The 24,756-nt window shown below is 43.6% G+C and overlaps 1 protein-coding gene across 2 annotated transcripts in view; it reads left to right on the forward strand.

Annotated features, from left to right (window-relative positions):
- Positions 1 to 18,005: 18,005 nt before the first annotated feature.
- The window catches only part of LOC145346622 (alpha-1,3-mannosyl-glycoprotein 4-beta-N-acetylglucosaminyltransferase B-like), a 249,206-nt gene continuing 242,455 nt past the window's right edge, over positions 18,006 to 24,756 (forward strand). The window contains exon 1 of one of the 2 annotated variants that reach the window (XM_080194108.1): positions 18,006 to 18,577. In XM_080194108.1, coding sequence (XP_080050234.1) covers positions 18,487 to 18,577 — 91 coding nt within the window. In that variant the 5' untranslated portion in view covers positions 18,006 to 18,486. The remainder of the gene's footprint in view (positions 18,578 to 24,756) is intronic. The other variant, XM_080194117.1, reaches the window with a different exon arrangement.

A 24,756-nucleotide genomic window follows, 5' to 3' on the forward strand; every position in this document is an offset into this window, starting at 1 on the left:
CAGCTCAGCCTTCAACCATTACTCCTACAAAACTTATCTCCAAACTACATGGTCTGGGGCTTGGCTCCACCCTCTGTTACTCAAACCTTGACTTCCAAACCTACAGGCTGCAATCAGTAAGGATAAGCAACAACACTTCCTCCATGAATAAATGTGTAGTGGCCCATTTTGGCAGACCTAATGGATAAAGGAGTACAATATCAAGGGTAGGACGCTTAGCAGTGTTGAGGAGCAGAAGGACCTTGGGGTCCGGGTCCATAGGCCTCTTAAATTGGCCTCGCAGGTGGAGGATGTGGTCAAGAAGGCGTATGGTGTGCTAGCCTTCATTAATCGAGGGATTGAGTTTAGGAGTCGGGAGGTAATGCTGCAACTTTATAAGACCCTTGTGCGTAGTTCTGGTTGCCTCACTACAGGAAGGATGTGGAAGCTATTGAGAGGGTGCAGAGGAGATTTACAAGGATGTTGCCTGGATTGGGAGGCATGCCTTATGAAGGTAGGTTGAGGGAGCTAGGTCTCCTCCTTGGAGAGACAAAGGTTGAGAGGCAACCTGAGAGAGGTTTATAAAATGTTGAGAGGAATAGACAGGGTGGATTCTCAGGCTATTTCCCAAGGCTGAAATGGTCGCTCCGAGAGGACACAGGTTTAAGGTGCTGGGGAGCAGGTGCAGAGGAGATGTCAGGGGTAAGTTTTTCACTCAGAGGGTGGTGAGTGAGTGGAATCGGCTGCCATCAGTGGTGGTAGAGGTGAATTTGCTGGGGTCTTTTAAAAGACCTGGATGAGTACATGGGATTTATTGGGATTGGGAGTTATAGATAGTTCTATGGCCTGGTAGGTATGGATATGATCGACGCAACTTGTGGGCTGAAGGGCCTGTTTGTGCTGTAGTGTTCTATGATTATCCTCAATGCCAGTCTCCCACAAAGCTGTGTCCTTGGCCCCTTATTATACTCCTTGCACATCTATGACTGTCACCAACTTCCCCTCCAACTCGATTTTCAAGTTTGCTAGTAGCACCACTGAGTGGGTCAGATCTCAAATACAGGAGTACAGGAAAGAGACAGAGATCTGGTGAACTGGAATGATGACAATAATCTTTCCCTCAATGTCAGTAAAACAAAGGAGATGGTTATCAACTTCAAGAAGCATAGTGGAGGATATGCCCCTGTCTACATCGATGGGAATGAAGTGGAAATGGTCTAGACCTTGAAGTTTCTTGGTGTTCAGATCACCAATAACCTTTCCTGGTGCCTCCATGCCGACGCTATAGTTAAGAAAGCCCACCAACGCCTCTACTTTCTCAGGAGGCTAAGGAACTTAGCATGCCTGCTATGACTCTCACCAACTTTTACAGCTGTACCATAGAAACCATCCTTTCTGGATGAATCACAGTTGGTATGGCTTCTGCTTTGTCCTAGATCACAAGATACTAAAAAACGTGAACAAAGCCCAGTCCATCATGCAAATCAGCCTCCCACCCATTGACTGTCTATACTTCCCGCTGCCTTGGAAAAGCAGCCAGCATAATCAAGGATCCCATGCCCCCTAGACCTACTTTCTTCCATCATCTTCTGTCGGGACAAAGGGACAAAAGCCTGAGGTCACATACCAACCGAGTCAAGAACAGCTTTCCTGCTGCCATCAGGTATTTGAATGGACCTACCTTGTAATAAATTGATCTTTCTCTACACCCTTGCTTTGTCTGTATAGCATGCAAGAAACAATATTTTTCACTGTACACCAATTCATGTGACGATAAAGCAAATCAATTCAAGGAATGCATTTGTGAAGGGAAGATTTGGTGAGAGCAGCTGTTTAGCAAACTGTGGGCCAGTTGATGATCTATTTTATGTTTTGCATGTGCATATACATATATTTTGCACATACAAAACACCAGCAGTGGTGGTATTGCAGGAAAGACAGTCCAATAGTAGAGTCCTCTCCCAAGTCAATATGCCAGGCATCGAGGCACTAATAAAAGCAGCTCTGCTGGACAGTAATGGATTTGTATGTTGTTTTTATCAAATATATAGGGATATGCTCATTGCTATCTCTAAAAAAAAATTGAACTGGTCAAAGAGTTAAAATAATTGAATATATGTCTGCCTGTGATCGTATACAAAAGGAGCTATCTGGCAATATCAGGGAAGCTTGCATTGTTATCCATGAAGAACCACTAACGACCCTTTATATGCTACACAGACCAAATTCAAAAAGAGCTATATAAAGGTAATCTACATTCATAACCCTGGTTGTAACCCAGGTTAGCCAACAGGAGCCTCTCAGACAAAGGTCATCGCAACCTTCCTTTCAATTCTTAATGGAAGAGATCTCTGGGACTCAGACGAGGAATACACATCCTTTGTCAAATATCGAGTGATGAGGTTGTTATTGACTTGTGGAACTAGTAACATTGTCTGGCTGAACAGTAAGGTCTTTTTTTAATCATCTGACTAGCAACTTCACAGGCAAGGAGCTCTGACTCAGGTTGGACACCTGGCCCCATCTATTCTGTTAGAAATTCAGTACCATCACATGAGTGATACACTTGTGCATGCTCTGTATGAAGGCAACTTCATTAGAAAAGTGAATTATCCAGTATCGGTTTTCAGCTCACCAACCTCTGTAAAGAAATACCTCATTGGACTTTGATTCTCTTGACGCATGTGAAATGATATTTATTTTCTCGTCTCTACTGTAAATCTTTGTTTTCTCTATCCTTTACTGTTTTAATGCAAAAAAGGGGGAAACGAAGGGAAGTGTTGCAACCTGCTCCGTGTCTTGAACATGTGGACTGGGGCAGGCTGTTCTCTGGCAAGGATGTGATTGGTAAGTGGGAGGCCTTCAAAGGAGAAATTTTGAGAGTGCAGAGTTTGTATGTTCCTGTTAGGATTAAAGACAAAGTGAACAAGAATAAGGAACCTTGGTTCTCAAAGGATATTGGAACTCTGATAAAGAAGAAGAGAGAGATGAATGACAACAGGGAGCAAATAAGATGCTTGAGGAGTATAAAAAGTGCAAGAAACTACTTAAGAAAGAAATCAGGTGGGGGCTAAAAGAAAACATGAGGTTGCTTTGGCAGTCAAGGTGAAGGATAATCCTAAGAGTTTGTACAGGTATATTAAGAGCAAAAAGATAGTAAGGGATAAAATTGGTCCTTTTGAAGATCAGAGTGGTCGGCAATGTATGGAACTAAAAGAAGTGGGAGAGATATTAAATGTGTTTTTTCCATCCGTATTTACTAAGGAAACTGGCATGGAAATAAGGCAAACAAGTAGGGAGGTCATGGAACCTATACAGATTAAAGGGAAGGAGGTGCTTGCTGTCTTGAGGCAAATCAGAGTAGATAAATCCCCAGGGCCAGACAGGGTATTTCCTCGGACCTTGAAGGAGACTAGTGTTGAAATTGCAGGGGCCCTGTCAGATATATTTAAAATGTCGGTATCCACAGGTGAGGTGCCGGATGATTGGAGGATAGCTCATTTGTTCCGTTGTTTAAAAAAGGCTCAAAAAGTAATCCGGGAAATTATAGGCCAGTAAGTTTAACATCAGTAGTAGGTAAATTATTGGAAGGAGTACTAAGAGATAGGATCTACAAATACTTGGATAGACAGGGACTTATTAGGGAGAGTCAACATGGTTTTGTGCGTGGTAGATTATGTTTAACCAATCTATTAGAGTTTTTCGAGGAGGTTACCAGGAAAGTGGATGAAGGGAAGGCAGTGGATGTTGTCTACATGGACTTCAATAAGGCCTTTGACAAGGTCCCGCATGGGATGTTAGTTTCGAAGATTCAGTCGCTAGGTATACGTGGAGAGGTAGTAAATTGGATTAGACATTGGCTCAATGGAAGAAGCCAGAGAGTGGTAGTAGAGGATTGTTTCTCTGAGTGGAGGCCTGTGACTAGTGGTGTACCACAGGGATCAGTGCTGGGTCCATTGTTGTTTGTCATCTATATCAATGATCTGGATGATATTGTGGTAAATTGGTTCAGCAAATTTGCTGATAACAGAAAGATTGGAGGTGTAGTGGACAGTGAGGAAGGTTTTCAAAGCTTGCAGAGGGATTTGGACCAGCTTGAAAAATGGGCTGAAAAATAGCAAATGGAGTTTAATGCAGACAAGTGTGAGGTATAGCACTTTGGAAGGACAAACCAAGGTAGAATATACAAGGTAAATGGTAGGACACTAAAGAGTGCAGTAGAATAAAGGGATCTGGGAATACATATACATAATTCCCTAAAAATGGCGACACAGGTCGTAAAGAGTGCTTTTGGTACATTGGCCTTTATAAATCAAAGTATTGAATATAAGAATTGGAATGTTATGGTGAGGCCAAATTTAGAGGATGGTGTGCAGTTTTGGTCACCTAATTACAGGAAGGATATTAATAACGTTGAAAGAATGCAGAGAAGGTTTACAAGGATGTTGCTGGGACTTGAGACACTGAATTACAGAGAAAAGTTGAATAGGTTAGGACTTTATTTCTTGGAGCATAGAAGAATGAGGGGAGTTTTGATAGAAGTGTATAAAATTATGATGGGTATAGATAGAGTGAATGCAAGCAGGCTTTTTCCACTGAGGTTAGGGGAGAAAAAAACTAGAGGACATGGGTTACGGGTGAAGGGGGAAAAGTTTAAAGGGAATATTAGGGTGGGTCTTCTTCACATAGAGACTGGTGGGAGTGTGGAACGAGTTGCCAAATGAAGTGTGAAAGCGGGTTCACTTTTAACATTTAAGAAAAACTTGGACAGGTACATGGATGAGAGGGGTGTGGAGGGATACGGTCCAGGTGCAGGTCAGTGACACTAGGCAGAAAAATGGTTTGGCACAGCCAAGAAGGGCCAAAAGGCCTGTTTCTGTGCTGTAATGTTCTATGGCTCTACGTGCAAATTATTTTATCTTGAGTTTGCTATGGGGTTATTAAAAGAAAATTGGATCATACTGAAACCTAACTTATAAAGAGGAAAAACAAATCAAAACAATTATGTGCTTATGGACAGGTGGTGAGAGGAGAAAATAGTGTTGTTTAAATTACCCCACCCTTCCTGTTGTGCAGGGTATGTCATTTGTCTGCCTGACTCCCAAAGAAACTGCTGTGCACAGGCGACTCCCAAATAGACAGCAGAAACACTTTAGGAGTGTCTTTGAAGCATCCCTGAAGAGATCAAACATACCAGCCAATTCTTGGAGTCCCTGACTTATGAGTGGCCAAAATAGGAGGTTCATTTGAAAAGACAGCCAGAGACACCATTGGGAACAAGTGGACGCTGAATCTAGGCAGTGTCAAAGGTTGAACGCAGAAATTATTTTCTTCTTCTACCAATACTTCCACAAAACTGACTATAAAGGGCTCCTTAACCTCCTGACTAAGATCTGTATTGAAGTAACTAATCTCAGTCAGGATCTTATCGAAATGCTGTATTCATCTTTTGCACTGACATAAGGAGGGAAGAATCAGCCACAGTTCATTTTCATTATTACTATTTCATGTCCCTTTCTGGAAGTGCTTTCTGTATCCTCAGCTTTGATTCATATGTAAATATTGCCAGTGTATATTGATAAGATAGACTTAAGAGTTGTAAGAATAATAGGGTGATAATGGTAGGGGATTTCAACTTTCTCAACATTAACCAGGATAGTCCAACCGTGAAAGGCTTAGAAGGACAGAATTCTTAAAATTCTTATTTGATTAGGAGAGCAGGAAGGTGAGGATGGAGCTTGTTAAGCCACAGCTGGAGCACTGGGTTGCCACGCTATAGGAAGGAAGTGATTGCACTAGAGAAGATACAGAAGAGATTCACCAGGCTGTTACCTCGGCTGGAGTGCTTCAGCTAACAAGAGACAGGATGGGACGGGGTTGTTTTCCTTGGAGTAGAGAAGACTGAGGGCAGACCTGATTGAGGTGTATAAAATCATGTGGGGCATGGAGTGGATAAGAAAGTATTTTTCCCCTTAGTAGAGGGGTCAATAATCAGGAGGCATAAATTTAAGGTAAGGAGCAGGAGATTTAGGGATGAATTTGAGGGGAAACTTTTTCACCCAGAGGGTGGTGGTAATCTGGAACTCACTGCCTGAAAGGGTGGTAGAGGCAGAACCCTCACAACATTTAAGAAGTATTTAGGTGAGCACATGAAATGCTATAACATACAAGGGTAGGGGCCAAATGCTGGAAAATGGAATTAGAATAGATCGGTGCCTGATGGCCGCTGTAACCACAATGGGCCGAAAGGCCTCTTTCTGTGCTCCATACATTCTGTGCGTCCATTCCGGTCTCCAGGTATCTTCCAGGCAGGTACGGCTGGTAAATGTCTGAGGCTTCATAAGCAGGATCGCTGGGCCATAGTTCCTTCACTAACTTGGGATTGCTGAGGCCAATTTCTGCAAACATTATTCCAGCTAACTCAACAATCCATGAATCTTTCTGTCCCATACAGCTATTTTACAGTTTAAATAAAGTCACTGACTCCTTGGGGTAATAATTTGACGTGGTGGGGGGGTGGTGTGGGGGATATGTTATATCTGTGTGGTGCTGTTTAAGAAGCAACTCCTCTACTTGTCTGTTAACTGTTGAGTAATCAATTCCCAAGAATGAGCTGATATTTGCATTATACAGCTGCACTGTCCAGTGACACATACCATTCCTGTTAATAATTTCTCAGCATCACATAGTAAACCAGTTGCCAAAGTTTACCAGCACATTATTACATTTTTCTAAATGTGTTTTGCTCACTGTCTCAGTGAAGCTATTACACATGATAAATCCTCTTTTATCACTGCCCAAGCTCCAAACTCCATGGCCTGGGTGTAGGCTCCTCCCTCTGAGACTGGATCCTGAACTTCCTAACCCACAAACTACAATCAGTATGCAACAATACCGCCTGCACAATCATCCTCAACAGCAGTGCCCCACAAAGCTGTGTTTTCAGCCCTCTACTGTACTCCATACGCCTATGACTGTGTGGCCAAATTCTCTCCAACTCGATTTTCAAGTTTGCTGATGATACTGGCGTAGTGGGTCGGATCGCAAACAATGACAAGACAGAGTACAGGAATGAGATAGAGAATCTGGTGAACTGGTGCAGCGACAATAATCTCTCCCTCAATGTCAACAAAACAAAGGAGATTGTCATCAACTTCAGGAAGCGTAGAGGAGAACAAGTCTCTGTTTACAGCAACAAGGATGAAATATAAAGTGTTGAGAGCTTCAAGTTTTTAGGTGTCCAGATCATCAACAACTGTCCTGGTCCCCCCATGCTGACACTATAGTTAGGAAAGCCCACCAACGGCTCTACTTTCTCAGAAGACTAAGGAAATTTGGCATGTCAGCTACAATTCTTATCAACTTTTACAGATGCGCCATAAAACGCATTCTTTCTGGATGTATCACAGCTTGATCTGGCTCCTGCTTTGTCCAAGATCACAAGAAACCACAAGAGGTCACCCAATCCATCACACAACCCAGCCTTCCATCCATTGACTCTGTGTACACTTCCACTGCCTTGGCAAAGCAGCCAGTATAATTAAGGACCCCATGCACCCTGGACGTTCTTCCACCTTCCGCCCGGAAAAAGATACAAAGGTTTGAGTTTGACTGAAGAACAGCTTCTTCCCTGTTGCCGTCAGACTTTTGAATGGACCTACCTTGCATTAAGTTGATCTTTCACTACACCTTAGCAATAACTGTCATAGTACATTCTGCACTCTGTTGTTTCCTTCCTTGTGAACGAATGTTTTGTCTATATAGCACAAGAAACAATACTTTTCACTGTATTCTAATACATATGATGATAATAAATCAAATCAAAATCAAAGTGGACGTTCTTCATGTGCAACTTCATCTGCAGGATGAGTGGTGATAGATTATTCAGCTCTTGGGGGGCATCACAGCTTCACCTGCCCTGCACACTGTGCTCAGTAGTGGTCGCAGGAACCAGGAGACAGAGACCCCACAGCGTTATGTAAAAGAAGTGGATGGACCTGGATGGACCCACGTGCACCTCCCGCACCCCGCTATTACTCAGCGATACTGAGCCTTCATGGCTCAGATTAGCACATTCAGCACCAACCAGGACTCAATGTGAGATTTCCTTGCACACTTGATAGCAACTTTACCCACTGGCACAGCCGGTCAGTTACTCCTTTTCTTTAGCTAAACTTCTTGATGAGTTGAATTTGGTGCAAATGTATCAATGATGTAACCTGCACTGGGGAAGTGCAGCTGCACATGAAGTGTGTTAAACATGAAGTGAGGCACCTGGGAAGAGCAGGTTTAAAAATTCCTGTATGTTGCAATTGTCTGCTGCTTCTAATTTCTTTTGGAATGCAATCTAATTAAAACAATCAACCTAAGCGGTAAATGCCTGGAGTCGGCTGTGTAATTGAAAGAATTGTCTCAGTATTGGTATTAAATGCATGTTTATGTGGCCGTCTGCTGGCTGTACCTCCCTAATAATTAACATTTTTTGTGCAGTCGTGTTTGCATAATTGTCATTTCATCCGAACTGAATGATAAATAGTGTGGCGGATTTTTACTCGTTAAAAAAACCATTGAAACCACATGCAATTGCACCAGAACTGTGGACTGCCGTGTGTTCAGCACCATGGTGAATATAAAGATCATTTTCTCCCCCCTCGTGTTTGAATTACATTTTACAGGCAAGATTAAATGATGAATTATAACATTGAAATGTCAGTCACGCTTCGGCGGATCTGATCCTCGCCAAGCCTGTTTTGGGTTTTAGCATTTGATGTTGATATTTCTGGGTTCACACAGGAGGCAGAGTTGGGCGATATTATGAAAGAGTCATGCCGTCTTCAGCATTCCATGATCCCGCGTATCCTCCCATTGCGTGATAACAACAATGGGAAGCATGCCCTAGATTCTGTTAATGACATACACAGTAAATCTCAAGTAAGAGAGTGACCTTGTCTTTGTATTGAAGCCACCATTGACGTCAAGGTGATGGTGTTTGGCTACCATCTTGGTGCCTAAGGGGACTTCAGTACAATACAGGTGGGTTTTGGCTACTCGTCTACACTCAGTCTCAATGGGATTGTTTCTTGTGCTGCCAAAGGCAGTGACTTGGATCTTGTCTCTAGTGATGGGATGGCACTCAGCGCTGACCTTGAAGACAGCTACCCAGAAGATGTAGGGTTATGTGGCATTGATTTCTCCTATTGTACATGTTAGTTCCCTAGGAAGTCTTCTGACACCCAGCAAGCTGAGCAGCCAATCAAACTGAAGCATTCTCACTAGAAACTCGGAAGTCTGATTATTATTCACTTTTTAACCATTTTCCAAATTGCATAATAACAATTAGGACATCCAAATGGGATAAAATTTTATCATATTTTCAGGATATAGAGATGCTGGCATTGGACTGAGGTGGACACAGTAAGAAGTCTCACACAGCAGGTTAAAGTCCAATATATATCTGATATCACGAGCTTTCGGAGCATCACTTTTTTATCACCTGATGAAGGAGCAGTGTTCAGAAAGCTCGTGATACCAGATAAACCTGTTGGACTTTAACCTGGTGTTGTGAGACTTCTTACCATATTTTTAGGGGAAGATGATGGTGTAATGGTAATATCCAGGATGGATGGGATATTAGAGCTGGTAATCCAGAAGCCTGGGCTCGTGCTCTGGAGACATGGATTCAAATCTCAACATGACAACTGTTGCAAATTGAATTCAATTAATAAATCTAGAATATAAAGTTAGTCTCAGTTCATCAAAACCCATCTGGTTCACTAATGTCCTTTAAGGAAGGAAATCTACTGTCTGGCCTACATGTGACTCCAAATTGCTTATTTACTTCTCAGCTTTAAGTTAAGTTTAGTTATTAGTCACAAGTAGGCTTACATTAATACCACAATGAAATTACTGTGAAAGTTCCTAGTTGCCACACTCTGTGCCTAACCTGCACATATTTCAGATTGTGGGAGGAAACCAGAGCACCTGGAGGAAACACACACAGACACGGGGAGAATGTGCTAACTTCACACAGACAGTCACCCAAGCCAGGAGTTGAACCTTGGTCCCTGACGCTGTGAGGCAGTAGTGCTAACCGCTGTGTCACCGTGCTGTCCCATTTAGCAGTGTGGTTAAGGCTACTGCCTCTGACTATACTGCAAGATGCTGTAGTGGTTAGCAAAATACCAATAAGTGTCCAATAAAAACCTTGCTTTTTGTTAATTGTCTGTATCCAAAACATTAATAGTTTGTTTTTTTTGATATTAATGGCACTGCTGTGTACATTTTCACATTATTAGTTTTTATGTCAGATTTTGAACACTTTTTGTTTGTCCTTCTTTTCTATTGTTAGGATTTCATTAAAAATCATTTAGTGGCCTCCATTATTAACTGTCAAGCAAATAACATTCAGATCAATTGAAATGCTAGTAAAATTTATCAAGGGCTATAACCAGAAAAATGTTCATTTAAGGCTGGCAAGTTAAAGCATTGACACCAACCATCATGAAGTGGTTAGATGTCAGGATTTTTTGTAATCCCTAAGAATTACAAAATTGTGTGCCTGAACCTATCTGTGCTGCTGTGGGATATTAATGAAGAGAACCCAGTGCTTCTTCACAGGGTGAGAAAGTAAACACAGAAGATAGCCATTCCCAAGGCACTCTTCAACAGTTTCCAAATTAGCACACCTCCTACTGACCTGTTTTACAGCAGTATTAGAATAGGTTTAGGAAAAAGTAACAGACCACTGACAGTGAATGTTACAGGGAGTCAGGAAGATTGTTAGGGTGCTACAATTGTTTTTTTTAATATAGTGTAATAGAGTCATACAGTTCAGGAAAGACTCTTCAGTCTATCAAGTCTGCACCGACTAATCCCATACTAATCCCATTTTTCAGCATTTGGCTGATAGCATTGAATAATCCAAATGCTCATCCGCATAGATGTTAAAGGTTGTGCAGTTTCCTTCTACTACTCTCCTAGGCAGACTCCCACTCCCTTTGAGTAAAAACATTTTTCCTCAAATCCCCTCTAAATCTCCTGCCCCTAAGCTAGTTCCAATTGCCAACACTGCAATGCAGACGCAGGGAGAACGTGCAGAGTCCACACAGACATTGACCCTTCAACTAAGGGGAACAATTGTTGACCCTTCAACTAAGGGGAACAGCTGCTTCCTATCTACCTTGTCCATATCTCTTAATGTTATACACCTCAATCAGGACTTCCTCAGCCCAAGCCTATTTTACTGTCCTTAAGCTTAAGACACAACAGCAATTGGAATAGGGGATTTGGGGCGGCACGGTGGCATAGTAGTTAGCACTGCTGCCTCACCTCTCAGGGAACTGAGTTCAGTTCCCGGCTTGGGTCACTGTCTGTGTGGAGTTTGCACATTCTCCCCGTGTCTTCGTGGATTTCCTACTGGTGTTCCGGTTTCCTCCCATAGTCCAAAGATGTGTGGGTTAAGCTGGTCATGCTGAAATGCCTATTAGTGTCAGGGAGACCAGCTAGGGTAAATGCACAAGGTTATGGGGATAGGGCCTGGGTGGGATTGTGGTTGGTGCAGACTCAATGGGCTGAATGGTCTCCTTCTGCATTGTAAGGATTCTATGATTCTACATGTGCATGTGTGCTTGTCAAGTATTAACAACAGTCAAGTTCAGTTACAATGTCAATCACATCCACAAACTTCACACCACGAGGCTCATGCATGAGCTACCTGGGCATACTGCTAGGATATTGTTGTAGCTATGGAACCATATCTTCCTTAAGTTGTGAACTATTGCTTGAAGGAAATGGTAGAGGAAAAGCATAAAGGTTGAATGATGTCCAAATGCAAATCAGATATCTATTATTGCTGAAGCTCAGACCACCTGGGAAGCTTTATACACTGAACCTGTTTTCATTCTATTGTATCTCAAGCAGTGTAAGATTGCACCCCCATGCTAAAATCCAAATTGACACCAGTCTGTTATAGTTATACTACACATTGGTAAAGGGTGATGGTCGAGCAGGAAACAGAAAAGCTAAATTAAGGTTTGGTTTTAAAAATATGGCAGACTTCACATTCTGACATACCTACTGGGACTTTTTGTAAAGAATGTGATCAAAAATATAAATGGTTTGAAGTTTCTTTCATGATGAGAGCAGTCATTGTTGCAATTATAAGTACCATCCTACAATGAGAACCATAGCACAAATAAATACCTCCATCAATTTTATGTTTCTCTACCTTGTAAGGGTGGTATGCTGGCACAGTGGTTAGCACTGCTGCCTCACAGTGCCAGGGACCCAGGTTTAGAACATAAGAACATAAGAAATAGGAGAAGGAGTAGGCCATCTAGCCCCTCGAGCCTGCCCCACCATTTTCAATAAGATCATGGCTGATCTGATACTGGTTCAGTTCCACTTACCTGCCTGCTCCCCATAACTCTTAATTCCTTTATTGGTCAAAAATCTATCTATCTGTGACTTAAACACATTTAACAATGGGCAGAGAATTCCAAAGATTCACTACACTCTGAGAGAAGAAGTTCCTCCTCAACTCTCTTCTAAATTGACTCCCCCGTATTTTGAGGCTGTGCCCTCTAGTTCTTGTTTCCATTATAAGTGGAAATAATCTCTCTGCTTCTACTCTGTCTAACCCCTTCATTATCTTATATGTCTCTAAAAGATCTCCCCTCAACCTTCTAAACGCCAATGAGTCCAGGCCCAGTCTACTCAATCTCTCCTCATAAGCTCATCCCCTCATCTCTGGAATCAACCTGGTGAATCTTCTCTGCACCCCCTCCAAAGCTAATATATCCCTTCTTAAATAAGGGGACCAAAATTGTACGGAGTACTCTAGGTGCGGTCTCACCAGTACCTTGTACAATTGCAGCAAGAGCTCCCTGCTTTTATAGTCTATCCCCCTCGCGATAAAGGGCAACATTCCATTTGCCTTCTTGATCACCTACTGCACCTGCAAACTGAGTTTTTGTGATTCATGAACAAGGACCCCCAGGTTCCTCTGCACAGTAGTGTGTTGTAATTTTTCACCATTTAAATAATAGTCCATTTTATTATTATTCCTTCCAAAGTGGATAACCTCACACTTGCCAACGTTATACTCCATCTCCCAGATCCTTGCCCATTCACTTAGCCTATCCAAATCTCTCTGCAGACTTTCTGTGTCCTCCACGCAATTTGCTTTCCCACTCATCTTTGTGTCATCCGCAAACTTAGTTACCCTACACTCAGTCCCCTCCTCCAGATCGTCTATGTATATGGTAAACAGTTGAGGTCCCAGCACCGAACCCTGCGGCACGCCACTAGTTACCAACTGCCAACCAGAAAAGCACCCATTGATTCCAACTCTCTGCTTTCTGTTAGATTGCCAATCCTCAATCCACACTAACACTTTACCCCCAACTCCATGTACCTTTATCTTATACAGCAACCTTTTGTGAGGCACCTTATCGAATGTCTTCTGGAAACATAAATATATCACATCCACCGGTTCCCCTCTGTCAACCGCACTCATTATATCTTCATAAAAATCCAGTAAATTTGTCAAACATGACTTTCCTTACATCAATCCATGCTGCAGTTTGATTCCTGTCTGCGGGAATTCTGCACATTTTCCAGGTGTCTGCATGGGCTTCTTCTGGGTGCTCCAGTTTCTTCCACATTCCGAAAGATGTGCTGGTTAGATGTATTGGCCATGCTAAATTCTCCCTCAGTATACCCAAACAGATGCCAGAGAGTGGCAACTAGGGGATTTTCACAGTAACCTCATTGTAGTGTGGGCAATTGAAACTAGCTTATGGGTTTAAAAAAAAGGGCGGCATGGATAAGTTGGGCCAAAGGGCCTGCCTCTATGCTTTAAACCCCTATGATACCCCAACCGATGCAGGCAAGCATGGTGTATGCCTTCTTGACTACCTTATCCACTTGCATTGCCACTTTCAGTGATTGGTGGACATGTATGCCCAGATTTCTCTGCTTGTCAATACTCCTAAGGGTTCTACGATTTACTGTATAATTCCTACATGCATTGGACCTTCCAAAATGCATTATCTCACACTTGTCTGGATTAAGCTCCATCTGCCATTTCTTCGCCCAAGTCTCCAACCAGTCTGTACCTTGCTGTATCATCTGACAATCCTCTTCACTATCTGCAATGCCATCTATTTTTCTGTCATCTGCAAACTTACTAATCAGACTAGCTACACTTTCCTCCAAATCATTTATGTATACTATGAACAACAAAGGCCCCAGAACTGATCCCTGTGGAACACCGCTAGTCACAGCCTTCCATTCAGAAAAGCATCCTTCTACTGCTATCCTCTTTTTTCTACGGCCAAGCTAATTCTGTATCCATCGTGCCAGCTCTCCTCCGATCCCGTGTGACTTCAACTTCTGTACCAGACTACCATGAGGTACCATGTCAAAAGTTTTACTGAAGTCCATGTATACAATATCTACTGCCTTTCTCTCATCTATCATCTTTGTCATCTCCTTGGAAAATTCAATCAAGTTAGTGAGGCATGACCTCCCCTTCAAAAGCCATGCTGCCTATCACTAATAAGTCCATTTGTTTCCAAATGTGAGTAAATCCTATCCCTAAGAATCTTTTCCAATAACTTCCCTACCACTGACAAAAGGCTCACCAGCCTATAATTCTTGGATTATCCCTGCCCTTCTTAAACAATGCAACATTGTTATCCTCATTGGCTATCCTTTAGTTCTCTGGAACTTCACCGGTCGCCAAAGAGGATACAAAAAAATTCCTGAATTTGTTTGAAATAGTGTCATAAGATCTTTACTATCAACCCAAATAGGCAGATGTGGCCTCAGTTTAGTGTCTCATCTGAAAGATAGCTCCCTAACAGGGCCCCTTGGTACTGGTTTTTTTTGTATGAAACTCCTTCATCTTTTTATCAAACATATGAACTGATTCACTCCAACTCTTTCCTCTAATATAACGTAACACATTTTATTTTAAGTAAGTCTGTTGCACTACCCAGCTGTAGCTCAGTGATAAACTATATAAATTCTAAATTACAAGGTCTTACTCCAGTGAATTGAGCACATGGTCTGCGCTGACACTTCAGAACTCAGCAATTGGACTGTTGAAGCTGTTGGAAGCACTGTGTTTTGTATGAAATGTTTTGCCCTCTCTCTGGATATAAAAGTTTCCATGGCATTGTTTCAGAGAGTAGAGGAGTCCCCTCAGTGTAGACTGACCAACACCACAAAAACGAGATTATCTGGTCATGCTGACATTACTGTTTGTGGGGCCTCGCTGTTTACAGATTTGCTGCTAGGTATTTTACATGAAAGCACTCCTAAACTATTTGCCTGTCAAATACTTTGTGTTGGCTTCAGGTCACGAAAGTATAAATGCAAAAGAGTTATATTCGACTGGTCCTTTTTTTTTCTCTTTCCACAGTTGCTGCCAGACCTGCTGAGTATTACCGGCACCTCCTGTTTTTATTTTCAGATTTCCTTCGTCAAAGCATTTTTGATTTGGCATTGCTGCATAAATGCAAGCCCTTTGCGAAGTTTAGGATCAGAAAACTTGTATAAGGTTGGAGGGGGAGTGGGGTGGGGAGGATAAGGCAGGGGAGTGGGACTAGGAAGAATGTTCTTTCAGTGAGCCAGTGCAGACTCGGTGGGTCGAATGGGCGCCTTCTGCCCTGTAATTCTAGTTAGAAAAATGCAATCCATGTGCCTAGTACCAAACCATATCTAACACCCCTCAGAAAGCTAGTGCAGAAAAAACGACTAGGTGAGAATGCGACATCTATCTGCGAGACATGGGTTCACAGACTGCTTATCTGAATGATCTACTCAACTGAGTTGCATTCGCAAGCCTGATTCTCCATTCCTTTCTGGCAGTGTCTTTTCTGTTGCCACGAAACTCAGTGGGGATTTTGACCGTGGCGATGACTTCTCACTTCACCTGTTGTAAACATTGCACTGCAGGAGCAAACCACTAGGTGGAGGCGAAATTACTTTCATCCCTATCAGTACTTGAATTCTTCGTGCATTATTAGAAACTTCCATGGTCCATATGGCTGGGATTCTCCTTAGATCAAAACGCCGAGCAGTCGAAGGTGTGTAATTGTCTTTGTATTTATGGAAATAGAGGCACATAAGAAAAAGTCTTTCCTAAGTGATTGCATTATATTTAATTGTTTCAACTATTCCCACTTCCACGCAGACTGGAAACCAGTTCATGTATTCGTTGCAAACACTAGCACATCAGAATTAGAAATCAAAGATGTGCAAAACACATATCAGTTATGCAAATCTCAAAGGCATTGATGGACGGATAAGCCTGGAATTCCTACAGTTAGAGGCTGCAGACCACTTTGTAGTCAAAGCGTTCTCTTCATTATCATTGTGAAAAAAGGACTGAACGCAGAAGTACAAACAGACAACAGAAAGACACACACAGGAAAAACACGTGAGGAAGTCAAAGGAGTTACATTTGGGGGGGGGGGGGCACGCACAGGGGGTAAAGCTTGTCATAGACACACACAGATACAGGGAATAAACCCTCTCTCACACCCAAACACACACGGGGATAAACTCTCTCACTAACACACAGGAAATAAACCTGACACACGCAATACACAGGGAGAAACACGAGACACACACGGCCCTGACACAGACACACGCAACAAATAAACCCTGACACACACACACACACAGGGAGAAACACGAGGTACACACACAGCCCTGGCACAAACACACGGAGCAAATAAACTGACACACAATCGCACGCACACACGGGGAGACACACCTGAGGCATACGTACAGCCCTGACACACACAGACACACGGAGAAACATCCGAGTGGAAATAAACCCCTATACACATAATCCTTACACACACGAATACGCACACATGTACACAGGGAGAAACACCTGAGAGACACATACGGCCCTGACACACATTCTCACACGTACACGGCGAAATGCCTGAGTGAGGCACACTTAGGAAATAAACCTCGACACACACTGGGCAACAACAGTGAAACACACATCTGGACAACAGAGAACATCACCTGGGACACATTAACACACACACATCAATACCTGTGGCGCACACATCAAAACCTGACACATACACACAATCAAAACCTGAGACACACAGACATCAATACCTGAGGCGCACACATCAAAACCTGAGACACACACACACACACACACACATCAACGCCTGTGAGACACACACATCAATACCTGAGGCGCACACATCAAAACCTGAGACACACAATCAAAACCTGAGACACACACACACATCAACACTTGAAACACACATCAACACCTGAGATAACACACACAATCAAAACCTGAGACACACGCACACACATCAACATTTGAGACACACACATCAACACCTGAGATAACACATCAACACCTGAGACACACACATCAACACCTGAGACACACATCAACACCTGAGGCGCACACATCAAAACTTAACACACACACACATCAACACATGAGGCACACACGCACACACATCACTGAGACACACAAACATATCAACACCTGAGACACACACACATCAACACCTGAGACACACACACATACATCAGACACACACACATCAATACCTGAGACACACACACACATCAACACCCGAGGCACGCTCGCACACACATCACTGAGACACACACACACACATCAACACCTGAGGCACAGACGCACGCACAGATCGCTGAGACACACACTCATATCAATACCTGACACACACACATCATCACCTGAGGCACACACGTATCAACACCTGAGACACGTGCACACACCACCTGAGACACACACACACACATAGACACGCACCCACATACACACACGCACAGTCATAAACACAGATCGACACCTGAGACAGACAGACAGATCCACACGGATCAATACTGAGGGACACAGAGGGAGTAATGACCAATTTCAAAGATAGAAAGTGAAACAAAATAAAGGATGTGTGTGTGTGTGTATGTGAGAAACTCCTTCAGTGAGAACACTGGAGAGGAAGGAAGGGTAGCGACGGTGAGGGCGGAGACTGACGGGGCTGACAAAAGGGATTAGTAAAACCGGAGAGACACATTTGGCAGCGAGCGAGTGATCTCTGGTGTGTGTCACTGAAGTGGACAGAAACTCCGACAGAGAGCAGAGCTGCCGGAAAGGAGAGACATGGAGAAATGGTCGAGAAAATCTGAAAATGAGAATTAAGAGAGGAAAACTGGGAGAAAGGATTTGAAAAGAAAAATAATCTGGGAACAGAAGGGACTGCATACATGAAGGAGAAAACAGAATACATTTAGAGGGTGGAACATTGTCTCGATTAGATAGTGTCACAGCGGGCACTAGTGTGTCTGAAGAGTGAGATAAGAGAAGGAAGCCAGCAGCAGGATTATTGGAAGAGAGAGACAGTGCTTACCTGGGTTCACACTAAAGAAGCTGCTCTCAGACCAGACCAGCACCAGCAGATAACTGTCCGTTTTGAATGGTTCTGACATGAAATGAAGCTCAGGAATGGAAGTGTTTTAACAGTGCTCACCCTGGCTGCATTCTTTTCAATGTCCTGGTTCGCTTCCCAGCTGAATATGAAAGGTATGTGAGGCCCTTTTTTTCAACTCTCTATGGGCACATCTGGCTTGGGGTGGTGGTGGGCGGGGGGGGGGGGAGGGGGGAGATGGTTGAAATAAGACCCCCCAGGTCGGTCTCCGACACCAGTTGGCTGTAGTTGATATTGGCTATTTTGGATCCAGGATATACTCTGTACTTTGAGTGTATCGGTGCATTGACACACTGTCATGGTCAAATGTACCGACGCCAGATCAAAATTTTAAAACGAATGCTGAACTTAAGTATAAACATTAGAAATAACAGTCCAGGAGAGAGGATTGCGACTATTGTTACCAGGTTGCATTTATATTTCATCCACTGGCAATTTGAAATGCTGAAAAATTGTCCCTGAACGTCCCAAAGCTCAGAGTTTTATGTCTCCTAATCTTTAGGGTGATACCGGACCATTCTTGTGTTGACCTGTGTGAATAATGTCAGCATTGGGTCAGCAAAGTAGCCAGATGTTTAGTTAAACTAAAGGGCGCAAAGCTTCTGGCTATCATTGTTCCTCTCCCAGAGAGTACTTGCAACACTTTCTGTTTGGCAGTCGCAGTTTCTCTTTCTCAGCTCTCAGACAGCATTGTTCAATGCTTTGGCCAATTGAATAAAAGTCGCATCGTAATCTTTTCATAACGATGTGCCACGACAGGAATGCCACCCAGGAATGAAGTTGGACAACACTCCTGCAACCTTTTCAAACTCTGTTCCACAAATGGAAATATTCGCTCTGTCAGTTTTTCGTCCGAGATTGATAGATTTCGGTTCACCAAAGGTATTAAGCGATACAGGGGGGCAAAGCAGAGATTTGAAATTGGGTCACAGATAAATTAGTGAATGGCAGACAGACTCGAGGGAGCTACACCTGACCTCAGGTCATGTTTGCAACATTTTGCGGGGGGTGAATTTTCTTTTGGAGACCACTTTTTAACAGAAAGGATTCGCAGATTGAGTCAATGTTGCGTGTCGAAGGGATTCACAAATGTAAGGAAAAATACAGCAGGGAAATAGCCATTAGGTGAACGCCATTTGTTGCTTCCGAAGCCTGTAACCCAAGATGCGAATCAATGAATTCCTCACAGATATTGCATTGGGAAGTCTCCGGTGCTGGCTACTTCAACCAGGGCGTTCCGGCAGGTCAGCAAAGGCACAGAATCACCGGCAGACAGTCAAGTTCAGCAAGTCAGTCCGCTTTCAAACGCAAACTGCTCCAAATTCAATAGGAGAAATGAATGAGGCGAGTTTCCGTATCCTATTCATGGGAGATTACTCATTCATCTGGACTTTTTTTTAAAAGAAAAAAACGTACTATAGTGTGTAGAAGTAATTTTTGGAATTATGTAAAACAATTTCCACTTGTTGAACAATGTGAGCCCAATAACTTTTTCTGCGTGTCCTGTACGCGGGGAAGTAAAACGGTGTAAAAGTTCACACCCAGTTTTATTTCTGTCAGATTGGAGAAGTGAATGTGTAAAATGCGTGAGAATTCACTTCACACCATACGGTGATCATATTGTACCCGATGGCTATACTGGGGGCCCGGTATTTAACTATTGTGTAGTTAAGTACTGGACCTTTATTAACACCAACCACTTGAAATGCTTATGGCATTTGTTCCGTCTCTGACTTTTACAGTATCAAGAGAAGACCCTAAAGTTGCAGTCCCGCCTTTGCAGAGGTAACAGAGAGCACAGTTTTGCACTGAGCTGATAAGGGTTTGATTTTATGGGGGTGATTTTGAGCCCACACTCTCCATCCGCGGGCATGCTCAAAATCCGGAGAGCGCGATTCGCGCCCATGAGTTTCCAAGTTCCGATCTTCCCAGCCCCTCGCCAGCGGAGTGGCGTGAAACATGTCACGGGACTGCAGAATGCTCAGTTTAATATATTAGCTTGTCATGAGTGAGCACTCTCTCTGGGACTGCCCCCTTCACCCTACTGGATATTCAGTGGGCACCGTTTACAACAGGTCTACATCAGCATGAAACTGGCACCTTCACCTCCGAGGGGTGTTTCGGTGATGAGCGCTCTGGCAGCCAGCACCCTCCATTGTGTGCATTGCTCAGGGGGCACCGGAGAGGACTCCAGGGAACACAAGTAAGTTCAACTTGGAGAAGGGGTCCTAGATTCACCATTTCAGGGAGAGGGGTCGGGAGAGGTCACTTACCTTGTCTTCATGTTGGGGAGGCCTTTGCTCTAAAGGGGTTGTGAAGGCTGGTATATAGACAAAGCTTCCCACTTTCTCCATCCTGGGTTCCTGACAGTATCACAGCTGAGAGAATGCTTTTCCTTAATGGGGTCTGGCAAGAAGCTGGGAGGGACATAGCACTGTCATTCTCACACTCCACAGGATGAGGTACAGTGTGAGCGCAATGGTTCACCCAAGCTTGGTGGCATGAACAGACAGGCTCTGTGGGTGAACAAGTTGTAATTTATTGCCAAACATTCAAAACAGAATGGTGACCTACCTACACTAGTGCCTATATTCACCTGTGTCGACAAAGTGTTTATTGTTTCTTAATCTTCCTCACCCTCCTCACTACATCTAGGTGTATCTCCAGGATTCAGAGCTGAGTTTAAGTCAGCCTGCTGACTTCCACACCCTTTTGCCTGACAGATGCCCTCTGGGAGGGTTGATCTTGAGGGTCCAGGCCTGCTTTCAGGCAGCATGGATGTTTGACTGCTGCCTCCTTGGTGTCAGGGGAAAAAAGTAAGTTGCTCAGAGGGTTAGGGGAGTCAGATGGCCTGGAGACAGCCAGGGTCCCCAGCTGAAGGACCCTGGGTTGAACTCCTACTGATCCTCTTTCCTTTGGGTTCCTGGGAGCCCCTGTGCTCCTCCTTGGGTTGGAAGAGCAGCTGGAATGAAATCCAGAAGCCCCACCATCCTCTGACGCTGACACTTGTGGATTCCCACCAATGCCTGCACCATCCAGTTGAAGCCCTGTATCATGGAGCTTACACACTGAGTCAGATGTAGTCATCTCCTGCCAAGGAGTGCACATCTTGCCCCAAGGTCTCCACTATGAATGCCAACCTCGCAGTGTTGGCCTCCATGCACTGCAGTGATGGTACCATCTCCTCAGGTAGAAGGTAATGGGACTTCTCCAATCAACATTTCACTCCAAGGAGGGCTGCTGCCATTCCTTCCTGATATTCATGACTCTGCCTTTGCAGCTCCAGCAGCTGTGGATGACCAGGCCCAGGGACACATCATCAGTCAGGGGCTCAACAGAATCCTAGGCTTCAGCAGAGGCGAGATAGCTGAGTGAGAGAAGGTGTTGTGGGTGTGAAGGATCCATGGGAGAATAGGGCTGCTTCACTTACCTTGACTGAGTGAAGAAGATCATTCATCTTCTTCCAATACTGCTGCCCTATCCTCTTCAGGAGTGCGCTTGCACTGACCAGGGCTGCCACTGCACCCTAGGCGGGCTGCTGGACAGCCCGGGAGCATGCCGGGAGCATGGGTACAGTATATCCTGCCTCCGCTCCATTCCAACCAGCAGCCTGGTGAGTGCTCCCTCCATAAAGCACAATGCTGGCTTCTTGGCTGCCATCCCCTGCGGTCAGTGTGGGACAAATGCTGGGAAGACATTTATATGGAGCTCTCCAATGCTTGCAGCAGTTAAATCATTGTGAGGTGGGTGAATCAGAAGGAACCTGCTGCTGGAGTGGCATGAAACTCATAGAATCATTGAATCCTACAGTGTAGAAAGAGGCCATTCAGCCTATCGAGACTGCACTGATCACAGGCCCCATCCCCATAACCCTGTGCATTTACCCTAGCTAGTCCTCCTGACACTGAGGGACAATTTAGCATGGCCAATCCACCTATCTGCACATCTTTGGACTGTGGAAGGAAATTGGAGCATTGGGAGGAAACCCACGCAGGCACAGGAGAAGATGTAAACTCCCACACAGATAGTGACCCAAGCCAGGAATCGAACCCAGGTCCCTGGTGCTGTGAGGCGGTACTGCTAACCACTATCCTGCCATGCCGCCCAACTCGTGGGAACAGAAATTAATACTAATGAGCCATAAGATTGAGACCAAAAACACAATGACACCGTCCGTGGGAAACAGTCCATTTTTCATGCCGGAACCAATATTCTGCCATTTCGTGGTACAACTTTGCCCACTGTGGCTTGGCTGTTGCTTATTGCATGAAAATGCAGCGACATTTAGAGTTGCTTTGTTCAGATTGAAAGAGTGCATTTGCTATCTTGTTACAGAGTTTGAGGATCATCCGGATTTCCAAAGGGATTGGTTAGCTATGCAGCGTACTTCTGTGGTATTATCATAAATTGCCTAATTAGAAAGGCACAGTGTTATTTCTTAAGTCACTATATGGGCAGCATGATTCTGGATTTTGTACACACAGCTTTGTTTAAATGCGGGCCGCTGCTTTGAAGTAAGAAAGATATCAGGTAGATTTCCCTCCACTCCACCTGGGTGGTAATCTGGCAGGGCAGAGTCTGCAGAACCTGCATTGATTAAAGAGAGGAGTGGAAAAATGCAACTTGCAAAAGAAAGATAGGCTTTTTTTTTAGCTGACTCTAACTGAAGGACTGCATGAGAAAACTACAGGGAAGGGAAATAGTTCAACTTTAGATAAACAATGTCGACATTGTTTAAGATGTTGTATATTCACACACGGTGTAATCCCAGCTCAACAAATATGTGATAGCTTCCTTGATTTCAGCAAGTGCAACTCATTCAGGCCCCACATTATTTGGTTTCCGAAAATACAACAACTCATTATTTCCGTCATGGTGAGACTGTCCTGAGAAACTTTGGCACTCTCCTAGGTTAAACTTGTTGCAAGGATTTTTATTGCCTGTTTTCTTATTTCTTCCTCTCCCCAGTGCTGTTCACACAAGTTAAATAATACTTCTAGAAATGCCAGGAATTGTTTAAAAAGACAATTCTATTGCCCCCACTGATTTTGTCTGGTCCTTGCTGCAAGATTACTGGAACCCTTTCCAAAGCAGGTTACACAACTGACCAGAAATCACAACAAAATCAGGAATAAAATCTCAATGGTAAGTTAGAATGACCTGAGCAAGATTGGCAAAGTGATTGTACAAATAATGCTGGAATTTACACTGTCTAGGGGATCTTTCCCGTCTCTGGGCTGTATCACTCCCAGGAATTGCCCTGGAACTGGGTCTTTGTTGGGTTACAGTTAGAAAGATGAACCAGCAAGAGCAACAAAAATGCTCCCAGAGCAATGGTGTCCCCACATTTCAATTACAACACAAATAGCACCTAACTATTTGTATAAACTCCTTGGTGAGATGACATCCTCTTGTCCTTCCTGTCTATGTATGTGGAGGTGAAAATTTCGGAGTCATTCCATTGAAAAGGTCATGGACATGGGAACAGTGAACTTTATTTCTCTCTTTATGCTGCTGTCTGATCTGCTGTGTGTTTCCAGCATTCTGTTTCTCTTTTTATTCTAATTCTGGTATGGAGGGATTCTGAAGAGACATTCCATAACCACATTGAAGTAGTTCTCAGCTGGAGCTCAGTCAGTCCGTTTCATACACAAAGGAATGGAGTTTGACTCTTTGTGACAATGTGAAATAGGTGATAGCAAGACAGCAGGCTGATCGAAACGTATCCAAATGTGACACGTCTCCATTGAAAGTCAACCAGCCCTTGCTGGCTTGGCACTATCACACTAAGATCCACCCCAGAAATATCTTCAAGCAATAGTAGGAGTTATTCCATTAGTTCTTTTTAAAGTTCCATTTTTCCTGAAGATGTTTTTGGATCACAATTCCATTTGGATCTCAGTTGGTCACAAACTCCCCCATTGGGCCTCGTTGGGGCCTTCCTTAGCCTCTTGTTGCATATTCACCACAGAACTGAATTCAGTACATCCAGGCTGAAATTATTGTAATCTTTATAATCTTTGTAATCTTTGCTGGTGTTCTGTTGATAGGATTCACCACATTCTGAGTGGGACAGCTATCATTGAGGCCTATACTTCATGAATTTGACACCAATAAAAAAATAAACTAATTTAGAAGCTTGACAATTATTCATTGGGGTTGAATGCGCCCATATCCTTCAATGATATTTTTAGTGGTTTTTGTGCCTAGGGTGGGAATAGGGGAACTCGGTGATTGCTACTGAAGCATCTGTTCACATGGACACAGTCCTTTG

Source organism: Carcharhinus amblyrhynchos, chromosome 1 (genome assembly GCF_965287045.1).
Source record: "Carcharhinus amblyrhynchos chromosome 1, sCarAmb.v2.hapA, whole genome shotgun sequence".
NCBI lineage: Eukaryota > Metazoa > Chordata > Chondrichthyes > Carcharhiniformes > Carcharhinidae > Carcharhinus > Carcharhinus amblyrhynchos.